This window comes from Syngnathus scovelli, chromosome 18, assembly GCF_024217435.2.
Source record: "Syngnathus scovelli strain Florida chromosome 18, RoL_Ssco_1.2, whole genome shotgun sequence".
In the NCBI taxonomy this organism is placed as follows: Eukaryota; Metazoa; Chordata; class Actinopteri; order Syngnathiformes; family Syngnathidae; genus Syngnathus; species Syngnathus scovelli.
In genome coordinates this window covers 7,002,485-7,024,645 of record NC_090864.1, presented here as the reverse complement: position 1 = coordinate 7,024,645, position 22,161 = coordinate 7,002,485, and the positions used below count along the sequence as shown (strand labels likewise).

Below are 22,161 nucleotides of genomic sequence, written 5' to 3'. Positions count from 1 at the left end.
AAACTAGAAAATAAAGCGAGAGGTTGGTATCTTCCAAGCTCACGTCCTTCTGTCTCCCTCCAAAAGTGTAGTGCGTTAGCACCCCCTTGTGGCTTCTCTGCAGAATACAACAACAAGCCCTCACTTGTTTCTGAGCCAATTTGGCTCAAGCTGCACAATGCAAATGAGAGTTGGCTGATCTGCTTAATATAGCTCATCGTTTGACCTCTTTGGTCTTCTCCGCTAATCCCACTCCGCAATCCGGCCGGCGCAGACGTGCGCTTCGTGGGAACGCCGGCTTCCCCGGTAGCACGTGTTGAGTGTAGCCGCGCATCGGCTGTATTAAAAAATTATTGATCATATGATTCAAGAAGAGGAGGAGGAGTGTATGAGTAGCTACTCATTTGTTTCTGGTCTTACGTGAAGTTTTAATAAACCAGGGGGTGCCATGATGCGAAGTAAATAAAGTCACGTTTGAAGGCCTGCCCTTGAATCGCAGCAAGGCATTCACTTCTACGGAGCATCCGACGTTCACGCTTCACAACCCGACGCCATAAAATTCGCCATTATTTCGCCCTCCCTCCTATGTAAATGAGTTTAGACATTAGCGGCCCGGGATGAAGGCGAACAAGCGTGCACGACCTTGCGGGTGATGCATACAGGGAACTTTGGTTCCGGGTCACAGACTCATCTGGCAACCCCCCCCCCGGCACCCGCTCTTCCTTCCATCAGTCATAAATGAGCACTTTGTGTCCTCTAATCAACCTTGAACGCTTCAAAATGGCCAAACATGAATTTAGCAGCGAAAATGATGTGCATTCCCTACTTTGGGGCCTTGCGGGTGTTGCCACCTAGTTGCTATGGCAACTGGCTGTCTGAGAAAAGGGCTCGACCACACATGGGCGCACTTCACTATCTGTTGGAAGATTACCACTGTGAAGATGTTCTTATCTTGCAAAACAAAGATATCGAAGACGTCATTATTTCAGTCCAAAACGCTTGGCGAGGCTGCATGGAATTACAACTCGTTAAAATGATGGCACATTTGCATTTTCTCTCACTATTGCGTGCAATTTTAAAAAGAAATGAAATCAGGGGATCTCTGTCATGGCACATTAGCTACATTAGCTATTTAGCATCTGTATTGTGAACTGATAGACATTGTGCACAACTGCGACATCTTGCAGAAAGCATTGGCGGAGCTAGGATGTTTTCTTTGGGGGGGGGGGGCAAAGACACAACTTGGACATCACGGGATTCAAACATATCGTACTGACCCAGCAGGATGACGATGCACAGGAGGATGGCGACGAGCGCGCCTGTGCTCAGGCCCACGGGCAGGAAAACAGCCTCCGCGCTACACGTCAGCAGCGATCCGTCGATTGCGCAGCCGCACACTCGGATGGTCAAGGTTCCTGTGCTGCTCTTGGACGGGTAACCGTTGTCCTCGATGACCACAGGCAGGTGGAAGATCTCCTGCGAGCGTCGGCGGAACCCGCCTCGCTTGGTCACGATTCCGCCCGTGTTATCTACAGGGGAGGAGACATTTTATCAAATGTTTCTAAAGTTAACCGTGCAAAAATTGTGAGTCACGTTTTGAGCTCAGCCCAGAAAACATAACAGTGATGACAGACAAGGAAGGAAATTAGCGAGCGGTAACGACGTGTGAAGGCGATGGAGGTCGACGCGGCGCGTAACACCGAGGCAACGTGTCGGATGGATGCGGCCCGCTTCTGTCGGCTCGCGTCGGAGAGGCTGACCCGCTGTCAGGGCTGCTTTGCTCCTCGCCACAAGTTCCTTTTGACAGGAGCTCGGGCGTTTTCGCGCACCTTACGGCATTCTGTTTCTCGCTCGCCGCACCTCACCGCTGATGTCGACTTCCTGTCCCTGCCCATCACGTCTCGGACGGCACAGCGGGCTCACGGGCCCGCCCGTAAGCCACCTTTCAAAAGGTAAGAGTCGGACGGCGCATGCGTCGGCTCCCCTCGGGCGGACCTCATCCCGACACGGCCTCCTTTTCCGTTTCAAAGACCCCCACGCAGCTCGTCCACGCACCTTTGAGATATTTTTCAATTTGCCATCACTGCGGGGTGTTAGCGGTCGCTATTGCTACAAGAAGAAGCAACTTTGGGGAAAGGAAAGCTAAGAAGCGCTTTCCAAAGAATGGAAAGAAGATATTTTTGGTGGTAAAGAGTTAAAAATACAACTCAAGAAAATAAAGGACTTACTTCCAAAGTCTCTGATGGTGAAATTCCTGTTTCGGACTTCATCTTTTGTTGCTTTGAAGGAGAACCGCTGTCCGGCGTTGGGCAGATCTTGATCCTTTGCGCTGAACAGTTGAATCACCTTTTCAGACGACAAAAAAAAAAAGTCGGCGGGCCGTCAAGCGCGTCATGTCTCTCAGCCATGTGATGGAGAGCCAAACGATGGCCGCCTGCCGCATGGCGATGCCGGCTAATGAGCTCGTTTGCAGGCGCGGCTGTTTTCCTGTCCTTATTTATGAGCGCACTCGGATGGGCTGTGCCGAAAATACATCACGCCCAAAGTACCGCCCGATTCGCACTGATCCAATATTGCGTCCTTGTCGGAATAAAATTTTCACTCAGGTGAGCTGGCAGTGTGCACAAAAGTAAGAGGACAGAGTTGCTCCTAAACTTGGCTTGCAATCATAATCAATTAAGATTCAGGGACAGTCATAAAACTACTTGTCATAAATGTCATATCAAGAAAAAAAAAATAATTGAAATGAAACACCACTCTAAGCAGAGGTGCTTGAAATAATTTATTATTATTTTAGAAATTATTTATTATCATCTTCATTTATTTATTTAAATTATTTATTGGTTTAAAAATGATTTTCATTGCAAATTTAACTTCCAGATGAGGTTGAAAAAGCAGCACTGGGGCTGAATTATGATTAGACAAAATAAATAATCCTCAAGATTGGAGTTTGCGACGTACCTGTCCCATTTTGGCGTTTTCGCACACAAAGCTCTCGTAGGGGCTGGCGAGTTCAGGTGGGAACTCGTTAATGTCCAACACGTGGACGGAGACGGCCACCCGGCTGGTCAGAACCGGACTATCTGCGTGGGCAAAGACAGACATCTTCAGAAATTGCATGCAAGAGGAGGAGGAGGTGGCAGTGACACCGTGTGGAGAACTGAGGAAATGCAGCCTGGATGGTTGCAACATCTGAGGTACACAGGTTAATGGAAGCACCCCCCCCCCCACACACACACACACACACATACACAAACACACAGCCTTCCATCAGTGCGCCGAGGAAATGTTCTTTTCATACAAGAGCCCCGGGAAGGTAAACTTTACGGATTTGATGTGGGAATAGGCTTTTCTCCGCTTACTTAGGTGGGGATGGGGAGCCAGCGGGATTGAGGTCGGGGGCTCTCGCCGAGTCGTCCCGAAGGGATTTGAGATGCGAGACCTGGGCTCGCTTAGTAACCCGCCTTTGACCTTGATGCCGAAAGCAATCTTCCCGTGCGACAAGCCACTCGGGATTTGTCGGGAAACTGCCGAGGTCCTGCATACTTTGGAGACCTCCAAATCTTCTTTTACCTCTAAAACTGTTTTTTTTTTTTGTAATGAATGTTTTTATGACTCCAATCCAAGCCAGTAATCCCGCCTGGCACATTCCAACCACCAGGTGGCACAACTGCACCACAATCCTCCGGTGCCCCCCTGAGCCTCATAACACATGCTCTAGTTGTTTTTATGAATCAGAACTCCTCGGAGGCCAGTCAAGCTTTTCTATTGCTAATCAGTTAGTTTTAAATTAAACTTGCTTGAATACGACGCTCCTCAAAGCTTTTGGAGTGCACTGCAAGGATGACAAATTAGAAAACAATGTTGACTTGGAGTTAATTAGAGGCAATTTTTTTGGGGGGACCTTAATTGCTTACACACTATTGCTCAATGGTAGGAACTCTTTTAAAAATATATGTAAATATCAGATTTTGCAATATAATGGGGACTTTTATGATATGGCGGGCGAGGTGAACTCCAACTGCTTTCTGTGTATTCAGTTTTGATGGTGCGCCGTGTGATTTTTCAAATATTTTCCGAGTTTGAGAAAGCGTAGTAAGGCAAGACATGATTTGACGACAACTCAGTCAAGCTCAAAGCAATAAAATCCGGCTGGCAGCATAAAAGATGGAATTGGAAAAAAATAGCGCCAAGCGGATGACACTTGAGCCTCTGAGCGGAACCGTTCCCGTGGGCGAGGCGCTTCTTCCCGGCCGTCAGGACGGCCAGGCTCGTCTCCGGGGCGCCTTCTGCCGCCGTGTCTCTGGAGAGCTGCAGATGGCGCTCTCATTTTGCTGCATGACTGAGGCGGCAAATCTCCTGGGAGAGCGCCAGAGCGCCAGAGCGCCTGTCCTTCTTTTCAGCGCTTTTGCTCGCTTGTGGCCAGAGAGGCAAAAGGGAACGTGATCTACAACGGAGCAATCACAGATGCTTCCCGATGACTTTTTGGCATTAAAGGGCCACGTTTGGAAAATCTGACAGTTTAATTAACATTCCGCAAAGAAGACTGGAAGTTGCCTCTCCGTGTCACAACACAGTGGGTGGTAAAGCACTACATTTGTCTGAATGAGGTTCCTCAACTCTCTTCAACTGGCTAGCGAGTTGGCGACAAAGGATTACTTTTGTCTAAATTAATCTCCTCAACTGAAAAACAGAAAATGGCCGCAGTACCGTTTGAGAAAGAAATTCATTTTGGCCTTTTGCTCTGATGATGATTCACCAATTTGTCAAAGAGCCAAAGGTCGTGGGACTTGGTGGCCTCCTCGCAGGAAGCTTTCTTTGCGCAGGGCTTGACTCAATTGTGACTTCTAAGAAGCGACAACGCCGCACGGGGAATAACACGACCAAAAAAACGAGCATCCATCCGCTCTGAGCTCAAACGCCAGCCAAAAGCCAGTCAAGGTCAAGACCGCATTTCTTCTCCAGAGTCGGACGAGACGCGGCTATCGCTGTCGGTACGCCGTCGTTATTTTCCGCCGGCAGCCTGACCACGTGTCACTCCTGCTCTTAAGAAACAACCGAGGCTGCCGTGCGGAAGCCAGATAAGAACGCCAGCGAGGTGCAGGTGGGCGAGAATCAAGCAGAAAGGAACCTCGACGTTCCCTCGAGACGTGACGCTTCGCCTTCAGCGCAGTTGACAGCTACATTTCAAAGAACTCTTTAAAGAGGCGCCAGGCTAGGGTACCACTAAGAACTGAACATGACAAAAACTGGTTTTTGCCTGTGTCGTCTTGAAAAAGACCTCAATGATCTTCGGAGATTGAAATGTAAGGTAAGGTTTGAGTCGCTCAGGTCGCGCAAATAGCCGGAGCAGTCCCGCCGTGCATCCCAAGCGTGACCTTGCTAGGAAGCGGGCAAAGTCCGTTTCCAAGGCAACGGAAATGACGAGAGGCGAGTGAGCCTTAATGAGTATACGGCGTGGGTAATTTTGATTGAGCGCCGGCCTGCCTCGGGATAATGACTTTGACGCTTCTTAACGGAATGAGGACTTGATGACGATGGATTTGCTTATTTATTTGCAAATTTGACGCACGTCCTTCCATTGAATAATCATTTAAAAAAAAAAAAAACATAATTAGCCTGATGGCGTGTCTTAAAGCCGCAGCTCTGCCAGCCATTATTCTGCCGTGAAATTCGCTGAGGTTTGTATTGTGGGTGAGGTGGCCAGGAAAAAAAAATAAAAACTGAAGTCAAGCGAGCCCCAGGAGACGCCATCGCGCTTTATCACGGCCCATAAAGCTTTGCGTGAAAAAAAAAAAAAAACCTGATTGAATATTGACAGTAGTAAAAGTGTTCAATCTGTAAAGGCCGCAACGGTGTCGGCAAAAATAACATTTTTTTTGATTTTCCCAAATCGCTCGCTGTGCTCATTAAATAAGGAGCACAAACGTCTGTTTGGAAATGGCACTTTGCTGAGTCAGCATTTATTGTACTCACTCAGTTTGGTGGCCACGATGGAGATGTTGTGCCAGGCCACGCTCTCCCTGTCCAGCATCTCGTTGGTGGAGATGGTTCCCTCCACCGGGTCGATGTCAAAATAGCCGTCCGGGTCGCTCCTCCAGTCGATGGAGTACCTGGGACAGCGACAAAGTTAGTTTCTCCTCCCCCGCCGGCTGTGAATTCGGGGAATGCTGTTCTCATGTTTCTTGACGGACGGACAGGCTCGCCATCTTTTTTTATCCATAACTCGGAGGCTATTCAAATATTGATCATAGCCTGCTCATGTTGGACTTTAGCGGCGCAGGGGACTACGCTCGGGCGCCTGGTCTCTATTTGTTATTTCTCTTCAGAGGCCAGGCTGGACTTTGTGAGGAGCGCCTCACGATGTCACCATCCTGACTTGGGTTCTTGGCCACTTACTTGATCCCCTCATTCATATTCAGCAGTACATTTTCGTTTCGTCTTCCCCACTGAGTGTCAGTGGATGGACGGTGGGGGGAGGGGGAGGAGGAGGGGTGGGGAGGGCTGCCTCGTGTTCACAAGATGAGAGAGTGATGACAGAAGCACTTCTGGCAAAATGGTTTACCACTTTTGCCCGGATTCAATTTTGTTTCTGTTTGATTTAAGCCTGTTGTTTCTTTTTAAGCTGGGGAAAGATTGAACGGCAGTCGCGACGACTTGCTGGACCGAGTGCTGCATGTGATCAATTATTTTATTTTATTATATTCTTTGGGTGGCGAGTGTTTGAAGGCAGAAAAGCTCCTTCGAAGCGGAGCGTCATTCAACATTCATGATGGTCTTTTGTCTCCACGGACACACACACGGCTAAAAGCGCACTCGCCTCTCCATCGAAGACACAACTCTCCATTGTTTTTTATTTTTTTTATTTTTTACTCAAGGAAGTCCCAGTGAATAATTAAAATCCAGACAAAGTGCAGTTTTACAAAAAAAGTACTGTACTTTGTTGGAGGTTTTTCATTGGTTGACCAAATGTCAGTTCTGGACTTTTGTTTTGTTTAGTCCGATGATCAAATATTTATTGAAAACATCGTTTTTGTCCGTCACGCTCCGGTCTCGGCAGGTTAATAGACTTGAAGAACAAAAGGCTCCTCATCCATTTTTAAGGGCCGTCGATGGTCGAGGCAAGACCGTGGGGTGGGGCGAAGCGGGAGGGCACGGCGAGTTTAGCGACCCGTGTCACATCCATAACGGGCAGCTGATGTTTAAACGTCTCCCCTGGTAATTACCGGGGGGAGAGCGAGACTCGAGTACAAGACTTGAGCTTCTATTAAGATGCTATCGCGGCGGTGGGCAGTGTTTTTTACTCGTAGCGCTGCTTGCCTGTCTCACGCGCTGTAATCCACTTTGGGCCTAGAGTTATTTTTATGTCTGGAAAGCCACAACAAATAACACAGTGTGATTGCGTGAGCAAAAAAGCGTCGTCTTCGGGGCAACTTGAGTGGAGGGAAGTTGATGTTTTGCCGATATTTTGCCCTTGAGGATTGGACCTGCCATCCTTTTCTTTTTGGCCGCTCAATGTGTTCACTGCATTGTTCAGGGGACGTACGCATAAGCGTAGTTGTAAAAATGTGTACCGTATTTTCCGCACTATAAGGCGTTCCTAAAAATCTCAAAAGCCGACATTGCGCCTTATAATCCAGTGCGCCTTATATATGGACTAATATGGATTCGTGGATGAGGACTAACTTATTAAAGTAAGTTTTACGTGTTTATTTTGTGTGTTGTGTGATATTAACGTTTGAGCAACGTTGAGTTCTTGATATATTGTTATTGTTTTCACTATTTCAAGTCTTACTATATTGAGATTGCATTAACATTTGAGCAACGTTGAGTTATGTATTCTATGCACCTTATAATCGGGTGCGCCTTATATTTGAACGAAGTTTTAAAATGGGCCATTTATTGAAGGTGCGCCTTATAATCCGCCGCACCTTATAGTGTGGAAAATACGGTATATATAAATGAATATACTTTATAGGTTGGAAGTGTCTGGAAAAACTCATGACAGGAAGGCAAACTGTCGCACGAACGTCGAGGCCCTTTCTTAAAGTCGTCACTCTGACGAGGTCGCGACAAGTTCAGAGCCAATGTGATTGTGATGCCGAGACGGCATTGATTGATCGATTGTTCCCGGGTCCTCCGCTGATGAACAAGGGCGGCAGTCATGGCCGAGGAGATGCAAAGACGTAAAGGCTTCAATCAGGCAGCACGGGAAAAAGACACTCGGTCCGGTAAAGAGAAGCCGCATTGTGTTCTCCAATCAGCCGAGTACTTCATTAAGAGGCCCGGGTGCTTTGATTACATTTACGCTGCTAATTGGAAATAATTGAATTTCATTTTCAACTGTTTGTCAATGTTCGTTGTTTGCACAGGCTGGAAAAGTTCTGGCTTATAAAAATCGCCTTTGTGCACGAGCAACGATTAGTCAATAAATCGACAACTCATCGATTATCAAATTAATCGGTAATTGTCTCGATGCGTTTTAATTCCAAAGCATCCAGGTGTTCGCAATTTCAGCTTCTCCTCAGTAAACACAAAATTGATTTCTCGATTATTAAAATAGCTGCAGCCCTAATTCTTATGCGGTTTTTGTGTTTCAATTTTTTCTCATTCAAGCTTTTCGTCCTTAATTTAGATACCAGTTTCGAGCCCCAATTAGTAAACTCATTCTTAAAGTCCCTTTATTGTTTTATCATTTTTGTTTTTTGAATAGCATCCACCATTTTACTGCTGCAACGATTTCCGTTAATGATCTTAAAGGAGCAAATTCCTCCCCCGAGTGGTTTGTTCTCATTTGTAACCATGGCAACAAAGGCAATCTTTCACGCCATAGTGGGCGTGGGAAAAAGAACTTTCGTTGCGAGTTGAACTTCACCTGACTGGACTGCTGCCGGCATCCAAATCCTGAGCCGTCACGGCTCCGATGATGGTGCCCGCCGGTGTGTCCTCGTACACGTCCATCACGTAGGCGGCCTTATTGAACACCGGGGGCTCGTCCACATCCAGGACGTTAATCTTCACCGTCGCTGTGTCTTTGAAGGCCCCGAAGGTTTGGAATCTGGGGTCCAGATGAGCGTTGGAGGCGTCCACCTTGAAGGTGTACGCCTTCTTGCTCTCATAGTCCAGCGGCTGAAAAGAAGCAAAAGAAGTTGATGAGCATTTCTCGTCTTTGTCCTTGCGGGAGCTTCTGAGACGTCAACTCGGGGTCAATTAGTCAAAGGCGAGCGGACGAGCGCGCACACTTGACATCGTGGGCAACGTCTTGACAGCGGTGACACGTCGGTTCTCACCCGCGCCCGTCTGGTGCCCTCTCATGTGAGACCGCCCACGCCGGGCCGAGGCTCGCCGCCGTCACGCTCCGCCGGCCCCGCAGCCGCATGAGACACGTTGACGCCGCCTGTACTTCAAATGAACTAACGAGGAGGGCGGCACCTTGGCAGCGAGCGACACGTCCCGGGATGGCGGATTTCTCTTTCTGGCAGCTTGTTTGGAAAAAGGGCCAAAGAGCTTTTCAATGAGGGGGAGGTGAAACCTTTTTTGCGCGACCTCCCACACAAACTAGCTTGGAGAAGAGATTTCAAACATCTGTCATCTTACTTTTTAACAGAGCAGGACAACCAAACTATATTTTAGGTCACAAGTTTTTAAGTCATGAAGCTGTCTTGAGCTCAGAAAAAACAAATTGTGACGAAAATGCTGCTTCGCCAAGATCTGATCTTAGAAAAACACAACGAATGAGCATTTTAAAATGAGATTTTAAGCTAAATTACATTTCCTGGAGGTGAAAGCCTGAAGATGCTGGTATGTTCTCTCAGTCATCTGTCTTGTTGATTTTACAGGGGTCTTCTGTTCTGCCGGAGCAGGTGTCCATTAAAGGACTGGAGGAGAAGGTGGGTGGGCTGCGATGGGGGAAAAGACACAGCGAAGCCTGCCAATCTAAAAGCAATCACTGACCATCAGCTAGCTTGATTGGTTTGATTACAGCGCAGCAGGTGCAAGCGCTGCAGGCTCTTGCAGTCGCACTGGGGAAATGCATCAGGAAGTACACTCTGTCCTTTTCCGACGACAGCCTCGCTTGTCACTTCACAAGACGCGGACGCCATTTAAAGCGCCGGCTAGAAGGCCTCAAACGACTGGACGCGCAACCGCGGCGCGTGGCTGAAATCAGCTAGAAGAGATTGAACATTTGGTCCGGCTGCGTCGGGGATCTGTTTTGAGGCGGGTCAAAGCGCTACTTCGATCAAAGCGAGCCGAGGTCCAACGCCTCCGAGTCGACCAAATGTGCTCCTTGAGTGTTTTTTGTCCTGCTCATTAAAGTGCAAGAGCAAGCACGTGCTGTGTGGCTACGAGGGTTCACGACGCTAGCGCTGTAGCTCGACGGAAATGGGAAAGGAAGGCTTGTATGCCGCAAGGGCAAAGTAAAAATACACACATTTTGAAATTCCCCAGAAATTGTAAATGTCTCGTTTCATTATTTATTTGACGTGTTAATTATACTAGCATCTACACAAGCATTATTATCTGATTTGAAAAAGGAGAAACGGCATATTACCGTATTTTCCGGACTATAAGGCGCACCGGACTATAAGGCGCACCTTCAATGAATGGCCCATTTTAAAACTTTGTCCCTATATAAGGCGCACCGGACTATAAGGCGCACCATTAATGCATCATGTCAGATTTTTAATCCAAATCAAATCATTCTCCATTTTATCATTTTTATTTCAACTTCAGACGCAACAGATTACTTTATAATCACAAAGTAATGATCCATAGTCTTTTTGATTCATAATTCATAGTCTTCAGCGGGCCACTTATGATTGATTTCATGACACAAAGCTTCGGGCCAGTTTAAATTTAGGAATTTGGTCCATATATAAGGCGCACCGGACTATAAGTCTGCTTTTGAGAAAATTGTTGGTTTTTAGGTGCGCCTTATAGTCCAGAAAATACGGTGCACACATTTTGAAATTGTAAATGTCTTGTTTTATTATTTATTTGACGTGTTAATTATACTAACATCTACACAAGCATTTTTATCTGATTTAAAAAAAGGAGAAACAGCATATTGGGTATTTTTAAAGATAGCACTTTACATTGGTTAATAATTCTTAAAAAAAAAAAACAACAAACAGGGCCACGAGAGAACTGAGCATTACTATCAATGTGGGAAAGTTATTTTTCCTCTCCAGCAAGTTGCTCTATTTTCTTAGGAGTCCATGTTGAGTGACTGATACTGCGATCAAGCACATGCGCAGGTGGATGAGGGGCGGCGGCGCCGGGTGGTCGGCCAGCGGGGGGCTGCGCACTCTGCCTCATTAGGCGTCTCGTGATACATAGGCGTCATTAGCTAAAGGAGAGAAAAAGCTTCTCAGTGTGAAGCTCCGCTTTGCACGTGAAGCTCAGCGCTACCTTTGCCTTTTGCTCGCTCATCGCCAAAGAAAGCGCAGCTAGCCATCTGGACAAACAAGGCCAAATTGAAAAGCGATAGGGGTGGGGGTGTTATGTGCTGGTGGATGGCTACCTTTAGCAGGAGTAACACGCACGCCCAGTAGGGGGTGACACCGAGCCTCAAATTAACAAGAAGAGCTAACTGCAAAGCATCGCATAGATACCGAGGTCATGAGGGAAATATCCCGTGAAGTCATTCTGACTTTTTTTTTCCAGGAGGTTGACCTACTTTTACGTGATTGGCCGCGAGGCGGCGGAGGCGCACCTGCGCTCGGCTTTCCAAGCCTCTCGTTACGGTACGAGGAAGCGCGTCCTTTCGTTTTGCTCGTGTGTCGGGTGGCAACAGAAGTCGCTTGAAATTCCAGACATGTTCCTCGCACCCTTTGATATGCAAATGTGCACCTTCAGTGCACCGCCACCGCTGCCGAATGGAGCATCCTGGTGCTCCACAATCGAAAGCCAACGGTGCCTGATGTGGACCGTGAGCTCGCCAAGGCCTTTAGTTGTAAGGAAGACAGACAGGTACTGGGCGGTACGCAGCGCCAAAACATAAGTTAAGAATCGGAGAGCAAATTAGAACAGAGTCGGGAATGAGCTTTGATTGTGACCGGAGTGCCGGAAAAGCGAATTCCACGACATCCACGCGAGCGTAAAAGAGGAATTCGCTTCAGAATATTGAATGTTCTCCTCGCACCTACGCCAGTCATTAAAATAAGTGGGGGGGCGATAGGGGACGATGCCAGGCCCGTAGGGGGGGAGTCGGCATCGTTCCGAATCACAAGCAGGCTGATTCCATTTGTTTGCAATGCCGCACTAAAGGTGTTACGCCAGGAGATTAAAGAGTGGCTGAAAAACAGCGGAAAATATTGAATCTGTCAGCCGTGCGGCGCCGGCGTTAAATCTGCTTAGCCTCACTGTTATGTATTTACAAAGACACTCTGAAATCATTAACAACACGTGAGCTTGCCATTGGCTCAAAGCTAATTGAATGACGACGGTGCTGACAAAACATCTCGGCGGATTTTGATGGAGGTGCTTGTGGTCCCGCTGATAACGGGACCGCTTATCATGGACCAGAAGATTTGTCAGTGCTACGCTACACTCAGCGAAACGCCCAGGTAAATTTCAAGGTGGCATTTTAGATGGACGAGGTCGGCGGCTGTCCTACGAGGAGCCAAATTTGCTCTGCTTTTCTCGTTACCACCAGATTCACCGAAATTAAAGTCTTAGCAAGGGATGACCGTAGCTTTAGCGTAGCATTCGCGATCCACACTCGTCGTCTTCTTGCATAACTATCGCCAGAAGGGACATTTGGTCAGTCTCTGAAATACGAGCTTTTAAATTCCGACTCTTCGATGCCTGTGAAATAATGCAGCCTCCAAATAGTAATAAATAGTACAGTACATTTGTGGAGTGCAGTTCTTTGTCAGAGCGGAACAAATGATTCCCGTGTGGAAGAGCAAAAATCAACCGTTTGCATTTTTAAGACCGGTGACTCACCAGCGCAGTCAGTCGGCGCTATTTAAGTCGGCAAATTATGACAGGTGATACCGCCGATGAGTCAGGAGCTGATCTTTTGAAGACTGCCAAAACTAGAACAGAGCCTAAAGTGTGCCAGTATGACCTCGGGCCTTAACAAGCTCTCGCAACGCAAGATTTTCATGTTTCAAACGGTGAATGGTACGTGACAAATAAAAAATAAAAACACGAAAGCCGTGATGGAGGAGCTTTCGCTGTAGTTAGAAGTCAATAGCGAGCCTTGAAAATGGAAAGACTGAGAGGCCATAAAGAGCATCAGATGTCATTTCCGCAGTGGAAAACAGCAGTTGCTAGCGTCAAAGTAAATGGAGAGTGTTTTCGACGAGTCAAGTCGCAGCAGAGATTTCTTTTGGGCCGAGTGCGCCGTCGGCAGCGGGCTGCGTTCAATAAGCTCGTCAACAGGAGAGAAAAGATTACATGGCCCAAAGAGACAAAGGGGGGGGGGGGGTGCTCACTTTATTGTGCTGCCATCAATCACATCGCTTTGTGTCCTCGCTTGCCTCCATCGCTCCGCTCCGGACCATTCTGAGCGCTTGCCAGTGGCCACCCGTTTTTTTTTTTTTTTTTGGAGCAACTTCTGACTCACTCCTGATGCCGCCGCTCATGATTTTGCACAGCTTTCCGGGAGGAAGCCATTTTAGAATAAGACGCACAATAACAAGTGGACTCCCATGACACTCCGATATAAAGTCCTCAGGACCAGATAAATGTCTTTCGGGTTTTGCGTTTGAAAGTGAATCCATCCATTCATATGTGGTGGTAAGATTTGCCAATTTAGCATCACAAGTACAACCTGCTCAAATTTGGTAGAAGTCCAACAAACTTTTACCAGGAAGTGGCCACAATATGCCGAAAGGCTTTAAACACAAAACTTTCCAGGCTTCTTGGGAATTTTTACTCATGATAGACATTCATGCCAAAAGTGATGCTTCCAAGAGAAACTGTCTCCCGGGGGTTTACATTTTCAAATTGGCTTGAAATACCCAAATTTCTCTCACCTTGTACCCAAAAGGCAGACTTCAAGCCATTTTTGTGGGTTTACTCATGACAGACATGTCTACCAAATTTCGCAATTATAACTTGCCCAATGGTAGATTCCATTCTGCTAAGACAAAGGGGGGGCATCAATGTACATTTTCACCAATTCAGAACGACCGCCCGAATGAATTGGACCGTTGGGAATCCCTTGAACAAAGATTCAAAACACCTCCTACACGCTCACCTAGTGAGACGTTATATTTATCATTATTTTTTTTCCAAACTGGCTACCGCCCGGAGGTATTTCCTCTCAGTGCCAGAATAGCCAGCCTCGCTGCCCACTGAAGTCTTCAGCGCTGCAATCAATGGATTAATTCCCAGCCGGGTGTGTGGGCGAGCCGCCGGCGCTCGCTTGCCAGCGGATCAGCTTCGTCCGCTATCGGGTGTCACTAACTGGCAGCAGTCGAGCACTTCCCAACTTCTGCCGCTTTTGAACTCACGGTGGCCTCGCTTCACTTTGTATATTTCGGGCATTACGGCCCGATTAATTTTTAGGGACCCAGCTGAGATGCGAGCAAGCTACTTTTTATCCGGCCGTATCAATTTTGAACATCGCTATGCTGTCCAAGAATATTTTTCTGTTAGTGCGCTATTGATTTTCAATGTGCAATATCCTTCCTGCATAAATGATCTGGATCCTCCTTATCAGATTTGTGCAGTTTCCTTTCCGCCGCTCAACCCAATAGAAATGTCAAATTCTGTCGGGGTTACGGTTCCATCTCGGACCGTATTGATTTTGAATGATGGTATCCAAGTGGCTTGACGCAGTCGAGGTCACGGATTGGTTTTATTAGCACTTCGGCGGGCGGCCTCAATTCCCAGTGCTGGATCATTTCATGAGAGAAAGTGAAAGGCAGCTTCATTTCGCTCCCGTCTTCAATCACATTTATGATGGAGGAAGTGGACCAAGCTGACGAGATGCTTTAGTAAAATGAAGTCCTTAATTAATGCCAGGGAGGATGAAAAGGCTTCTTGCCTCAATCCTGTCGATTGCTTTGACTGGAGAAGCTTAAACGGAGCTCATCCGAGATCAATAGCCGGAGTCGTTTTCGCCGCCGGGCCCACGAGCATCTGTGCGTGTGTACGAGCAGAGCAAACGACGAGAAACAACTCGTAATTTCCGTCGTTTTATTCCCAATCCATCCATCCGCGGCACATTGCTGGTTTTTATGCGCTAAAAAATTAAAGACTGAAAAAAGTGCCGATATCAGACGATTTGCCGTTTTCCAGCGGAATGTTGACTACACACTTCTATTTTTGCAAGCATTTTGAGCGGGAAGGCTAAAGTTTCAGGCGTCCTGAAATCCGAACCCAGGCTACCATGTTCTCGCTCCAACGAGGGGGAAGCACTCCCCACGTTTTGTCCTTCAAATGCACAAATGATCTTCAAGTGGCATGAATCTGCATCACAAGACTTTCCTCATAAAGACGTATTTTCAGGCCTGCTTTTTCTCATCGGTGAGGATTTGGCCCCGTTTGGAGATTAAGTCGAGTTTACCCCTCTCAATTTTATTGGTTTTGTACTTTCCATTTTTATTGGTTTAGGATTTGGGACATCCCAAAAAGCATTTGGACAAATGAAACATTTAGCAAGCGATACTAGCGCTTTCTGTGTCGGGACATTAGACAGATTTGCTTTGGGCTTAGCTTGATTCCATTTGAAAGCTTACAAGCCACCTTTCGATACGTTACGATAATCTCGATGGAGACTTTCTTTGCGCCGGCAAGAGATTGCAGCAAGTCGCATAGGTGACTTCCACGAAGCCGAGTCGACCGATCCGGAATACAAAAACGGATTCTTGCTTTGGGGAGCCATTTTATGCACGCCGCTCAGATAATTACAGGCTAGATTTCAGTGCAGGTGGGCTGACATATGAGAAACCCCAAAATAGAACCCCCGCTCAGCATCAGCATTAACATCAGCATCACCATGGCAACACCAAAGCTGCTTCACACCCTTCCTTATGCAAAAAAACAACAAACTATGCATAGGTGTTTTTGGTTTTGTCCAAAACCATATTGCCAGGACTCGACCTACTTCTGACACCCGTTCCGAGAGAACCGCACGGGACTCGGCGCTGTTCAAACTAGGCAGCCAAATATGATGCCACACATGGCGTCTTCAAACAATTCAGGTTCAGCCCCCGAGGCTGGCTCCAGCAGATTTGCATGGCGCTCGCTTTCCTCCGTCTGCCGGGAGAAGGTAAATAAACAAGCAGAGGCACAAACGCCACGTTTAATCGGAGAGGAAGCCATTTTCGGCGAGGCGACCCGAGGCTCTTGTTTGTCAACGTGTCCTTCGTCGTACCGCGTGTCATCGGTCCGCACGCCTGCCCGGGAATTCTTTGGCGGATTTACCTATTGTCTCACGTAATCTTATGTTTAGCAGATGGGATGCAGCGAGGCCCCTTCACGCCTGTTTTTTTTTCTTTTTTTTTTCCTCGCCAGTCTGGGAAAGCAATGATCATCCGTTGAACCCATTACTCAGCCTGATCCTCTTATCATAGCCAACCTTCCTCACTCTCTAATTTGGCTTCTGCCAAACTCGGCTGTGTACAATGAGGTTGCCTGCGCCTGTGTGTGTGTGCGGAAAGTCAAACGAGGGAGGAAAGGAGAGCAGTAGAAGGATTGCTCTCTGGGGAGATTGCAGCAATCCCGAATAAGACAATGGAGTGGGCGGGTCAGAACACAGCAAGTAGCTCATGAAGGCTTTATCCTCAGCTCCCTCACACCTTCATCCACTCCTCACCCGCCTTTTGTGCACTTTGATGGAGGCTGTCACTTACTCTAACTTACTATGTGTGAGAGCAGCGGTTGCTTCTTTGGCTGGCTGCCGGCCTTTGCCATGCTTTGTCATTTTTGCAGCAGGAGGCAGATGCCTCCGACGCGTCGTCCTCACTTCCCTTGTTCAAATTGACTTAGCTGCACACTTTGAAGCTGCCGACAACAATAACATCACGCAGCGTACGACTGTCAATTACTGCCTGTGCGAATCTTGTGGCGGGGATCAAAAAGGATCGGGACCACCTTTCGTGCTAAAAATAGAGCGATGGTGTTCTACTCAATGCCAGGCACATTTAACTTTCTCACATGAACAATCATCTTCCTCGAGGTACGGAAAGGCTGCAAATTTCATATTTGAAAGTGAAAGTGAAGCTCTATATCCCCAAAAAATCGGAGTTGTTTGTTAGCCATTGTAAAAATTGAATCCAAATTGTATCGGAATCTTTTGAGGATCATTAAACGTAAGTACAGTAATCCCTCGTTTATCACGGATAATTGGTTCCAAGAACCACCCGCGATAAGTGAAATCTGCAAAGTACGGTCACCAACAAGAAGTACTGGGCAAGCTAACGAGTTAGCGGAAAGATGCTAATTCACGATCGTGTTAACACGCGAAAATGGACTTCTAAAGTAATGTAAATGAACATTTAGAGCAATACTACATTATCCTAAAAGTTAGACACATGTTTCTTCAATTTAGAAGTTTTATTTTGACTTTTAAAAGTTTTTTTTAATTTGGAAAAAAAATCTGCGATGTAGTGAAGCCGCGATAAACAAAACGCGAAGTAGCGAGGGATCACTGTAAATGTATGTTAGTGAAATATATGTTGAGAATCCCCGCTATAAAACGGCAATGTTCATAAGAAATCGAGATTGGGAGATTTTCCCTGAGCTAATGCTAAGCAAGCGAGTGTCACGTTTATGCAAACTGGAAGTGCAGCTTCTATTCAAATGAACCATTCAACAAGCAACCAAGAGATTTGTGCTCATCCTTATTCAATTAAGCCTGGTCCTTTCTCTTTTTTATTTTTCCAAGGCAACAGTATTAACATTTTATTAGCAATCTGCATTAACATGTTCTAAAAATGTTCCCCTTCCCTGCCTGACAAAAGCGAGTTTAGCGGCCGCTGCTATTAGGCGTGATGAATGTGACACTTTTCGTCCTTTCATTTCCATTCAAGCTCAATGTGAGCGCCAACAAATTTAATTTGGACTGTCCAAAGAGGTGCGCAGGCGTGTGGGTGGAGTGGCGGGGTAAGCAAGCACATTTAGTAAGCGAGCACGCCGGTGCAGGGCGAGTAATTCTGTATGTGTGAGTAGAACGGAGAATAGTAGCACTTGTGTAAAACACACAGAGGGGAGGGGGTGTGAGGGGGTGCGCGTGGGCCCAAACGACCCACGTATTCATTTGGACTGTCGTCTGGCGAAGGCAAAATCAATTGTGTTGCTTAGCATTGTACGTGCAACATTAGCAAGGCGGGCTAACGATATTGATATTCTCCCTGTAGAACATGATTGCATCCACGATAATAAAAGTGAAGATTCTTCAAAATAGTATTTGCTTAAAAGCAACAAATTGGCGCTCATGAAACGGCCTCGCACCCCCGCATCCGAGGAGAAATAACACGGAACCCGCGGGAAGCGGTGGCGCGTTATTTGACTTGAGTGAATTCGGACATGATGGATGGCGCGCTAATGTTCACAAGTCAGGGAATACTGTTGATGCGTTTTATGGCCACAAGGGGTCTCCAAATCGCATCAAGAAATACGTCGCATGCGTTGACTCTTTTATGTTTTGGCTCACAATGTTAGGTGAGCTCATTTGAAGCTTCCGGAATCATATAGGCCAAAGTTAATAACTCACATGTCTTATCGTGTTTTAATATATGCCGAGCGGCTGCTCCATTTTGCTCCCTAATTTTAGCGCGGGCCCGTAACGTCTTCTTTTGTTCAAACGAGAGATGATAGACCTCGAAGGCTTTATCCCGACGTAATTAATTCCTCTAACGTTTTGCTACAAAGTTGGCCGAGCAAAATGGCGTCCCCGCTGATGCCGTGGGTTCATGTCGGAAATAAATTGCAGTGCGGATCAAAGCCGACCTTTGGGAGCCTTAATCAACTTAGCCGGCAGAACATATGGCCCACCGGATGAGCCGCTACACGCCGAGGGCTCACCGGCGCACTCGGGACGCCGACATGCAGGGTCGCAAGCTGAGGTTCGGGGGTCACCGAGGACCCTCGCTGGGGTGTCCCCTCGCAACCGCCCTTACTTTCATCCGAGAAGCGTGCACTCATTTTAGGGCGGCTTTCTACCACTAAAATTGCGATTTTTTTTTTTTTTACTAGAGTGGAAGATGAAGTTCAAGTCGACCCTCCATGAAACCCAAATCCAAATGTTGCGCGTTTTTGTGGGGGGGGGGGCACTCACCCGCTTGAGAATGATGACGCCATCTTGATTGTGCGCATTGGTGGTGATGTCAAACATGGCGCCCCCATCGCCCGGCACGATGGTGTACTCCACTTCGGCGTTCCTGCCCACGTCCAAGTCGTGGGCTTTGATCCTGCCCACCGCCGAGCCCACCGCCGAAGATTCGGGAACGCGCAAGTGGAAAAAACCTGAAAAGGAACAAAGCCAGTGAAGACATTTTGAGAAGATCGCAACATAGGTGGAAAAGGTGTCGTTTTCTTCGCTTCAAGAAACATTTCCTGCAAGAAGCCATCATCTCAAGGCAAAAGTAGAACTCTCTCTCGGGCTAAGCTGTCATCAGCTCTTGTGAGGACTTGAAACATCTTCAGCCGAGTACAGAAGCATCGGCACGTGGCGCCAACCTTTGTGCCGTGACAGAATTATGGAAATATCTACTTTTGCTTTCCGCAACTCGGCTCTATTTACATTCCAGGGCTCGCTACGGTGCCTTGCCGCTGCCGTGGGCCACAGCACAAAAATCGCACGTCAGTAACTTTCCAGAAAATGATTTCTTTTCATTGTCAACCCACTCTGACCTGCTGATTGAGAGAGGCAAATTCATAAAAAAAGTAAAGTTCCACACTCGTGCTGGAATGTGTGAGTCAGCCCCCTCAGCGCAAGCTGCAATCTAAATATAGAAGGATGTTCCACGAGCAAAAACAACGGCTGGCCGACGAGCTTTATTTACCGGACCTTGTCGACGCAGCCATGCGAAAACAAGTCGACCTTTTGTGCGCCATCGTGACAAACTGTGCAATCACGTATGGCGCCACGGTGGTGGAAATGTCTGGAAATGTCCAAGCTAACACGTTTTTGAGCGTCTGCTCGGCGGTTGCGTCCAGTCCGGGTTTGGTCGGGGTGTCGATTCCTGATGCGTGTATGTAACGATACGATAGCGGCGACATCATCGGCGTGAAAACATACATTAGTTGTAACCTCTGTTAGCTTAATGCTAACAAATAGCATTGGAGTCACTGCGTTACAAATATTTGGAAAAACGATAGGTGTATTTTCTTCATCCTCTGCAAAGAACGACTCATGACTGTATGACTCATCAATTATTCTGCCCCCTGGTGGTCACACCACAAGTAGGAATTATTTACATTGTATTCCAGTTAGTCATTTAAACTGTTTGTTTTCATAAAGTACAATATTAAAGAGTTATTTTGAAATTAAACATTACACAAACAATTATTTGTGATTTCGTTCAACTTTGTATGTTGTGTTTTCTGCTGTCACTTCATTGATTCGTCAAGTGTCGGGCGATAGATTGCATCAGGAAATGTATCTGGCATAAAATCGCAGCCACGCAAACAAATTTTATGAGACTGACTGATTGATGAAGCGACTCCCAAAGGGCGGAAAACGCAATGAAGTCAGTGTTTGAGTGACGACAGAGTGCTCCATCCGCTTCAAATGACACCTTTCCGATGACTTTGACTTGAATCCACTGCTCCAAATCTTTGCTTATTTGTAGACGTTTTGGTCCACCCACCGAAAACAATGTAGACCGTATTTTCCGGACTATAAGGCGCATCTAAAAACCTAAAAGTTTCTCAAAAGCCGATAGTGCGCCTTATAGTCCGGTGCGCCTTATATAAGGACAAAGTTTTAAAATGGGCAATTCATTGAAGGTGCGCCTTATAGTCCGGAAAGTACGGCACAGTGAAGCTAAGAAGTGGAAAGCACCTACTTTTGGAGAACCTAGGCGGGTTGTCGTTGACGTCACTGAGGGAGATGTTGACCACGGTGGTCCCGGCCAGACCTCCCAGTTGGCCCCCCATGTCCTTGGCCTGGATTAGCACCTGGTACTGCTCCTTCACCTCTCGGTCCATGTTGGGCAAGGCCGTCTTGATCACGCCTGTGGCATAGCACAAACAGCCCACGGGCACAAATGTCAACGTAGGCGGACAACAGCAGGGAGTCACGAGCGTGCATTTTTCATATGAAGACGCGTCTGCACTCGAGGAACAGTGATGGCGATCGCCTGACAATTTTTTTTAATTTGCTGTGATTCGCTTTTAAGATCACGCGGCCTTTGTGCTGCACGTTTTTGCATGCAGCAGAAGAGCCAAATGCTGCTTCACCATGTTTGCTTTGAACTCTGAGCTCAGGCTTGCAGGGCTATATTTATTCTCGGTGAAATTTTAGTTTTGTTTTACAAAGTCCAATTTTCCAAACATGTTTTTCAAGCCCTTTGTAAGGCGTAATGGTGATTTTTGTTCGCACCGTTCACACCGTTGGGCTCCCCTCCTGCGTGTCGATTGTTTGTTTGCTGATTTTTTAGGAGTGTTTTCCGCAGATAGATGGACACCCAGCTGGGAGAACATTTATTCTCGCAGCGTGATTTGTGTTTGGAGTTGCCGCTGTTTTGTCATCCCGTCTCAGCAGGTGCTCGACTGCGAGTGGCGACACCTTCCACCTGTCGTCCTCCGTGGTGATATGCATGAAGGGATGTGATTACGCACTGTCCCACTTGTCCCGCTGTCGGCAAAAGTGTCCTTTCAAAGACTGTTGACATCTTATGACTTTTTAATAGCGTGTATACAAGTCATAGTGCGTCTGGAGTGCGTGCATACCCATGAAGTGTGAAATTAAATAACATTAAATCTGCCATTTCCGGGGAAAATGTGATCTATTGTGAATTTTGCTGAGTGTTGCTGTCACAATTGGGTTCATTTACATATCGGGCTCTATTTTTGCATATGGCGTCAATCTTGCGCAAAGAAAGATTGAAGATCATTTGGAGCCGCTCGCCTAGTTGCAACACCCTAGCGCCGCCCCCATGGAAACATTGAGAAATTTCAAGAGGTTTCAAAAGTGAACATTAAATGTGCTATAATTCTTTAGTATTTTGAAGTATGGTTGACAGAAATGATTTTAAATAGTAAGTGGGAAAAAAA

General features: G+C 47.0%; 1 protein-coding gene across 1 annotated transcript in view; it reads right to left on the bottom strand.

Moving 5' to 3' along the window:
- LOC125986116 (cadherin-12) overlaps window positions 1-22,161 on the bottom strand; it is a 49,501-nt gene that overhangs the window by 1,933 nt on the left and 25,407 nt on the right. The window contains exons 5-11 of the mRNA XM_049749541.2: window positions 20,952-21,119; window positions 19,220-19,407; window positions 8,855-9,108; window positions 5,956-6,092; window positions 2,941-3,062; window positions 2,208-2,325; window positions 1,257-1,508 (exon numbers count right to left, since the gene is read on the bottom strand). Coding sequence (XP_049605498.1) covers window positions 1,257-1,508; window positions 2,208-2,325; window positions 2,941-3,062; window positions 5,956-6,092; window positions 8,855-9,108; window positions 19,220-19,407; window positions 20,952-21,119 — 1,239 coding nt within the window. The remainder of the gene's footprint in view (window positions 1-1,256; window positions 1,509-2,207; window positions 2,326-2,940; window positions 3,063-5,955; window positions 6,093-8,854; window positions 9,109-19,219; window positions 19,408-20,951; window positions 21,120-22,161) is intronic.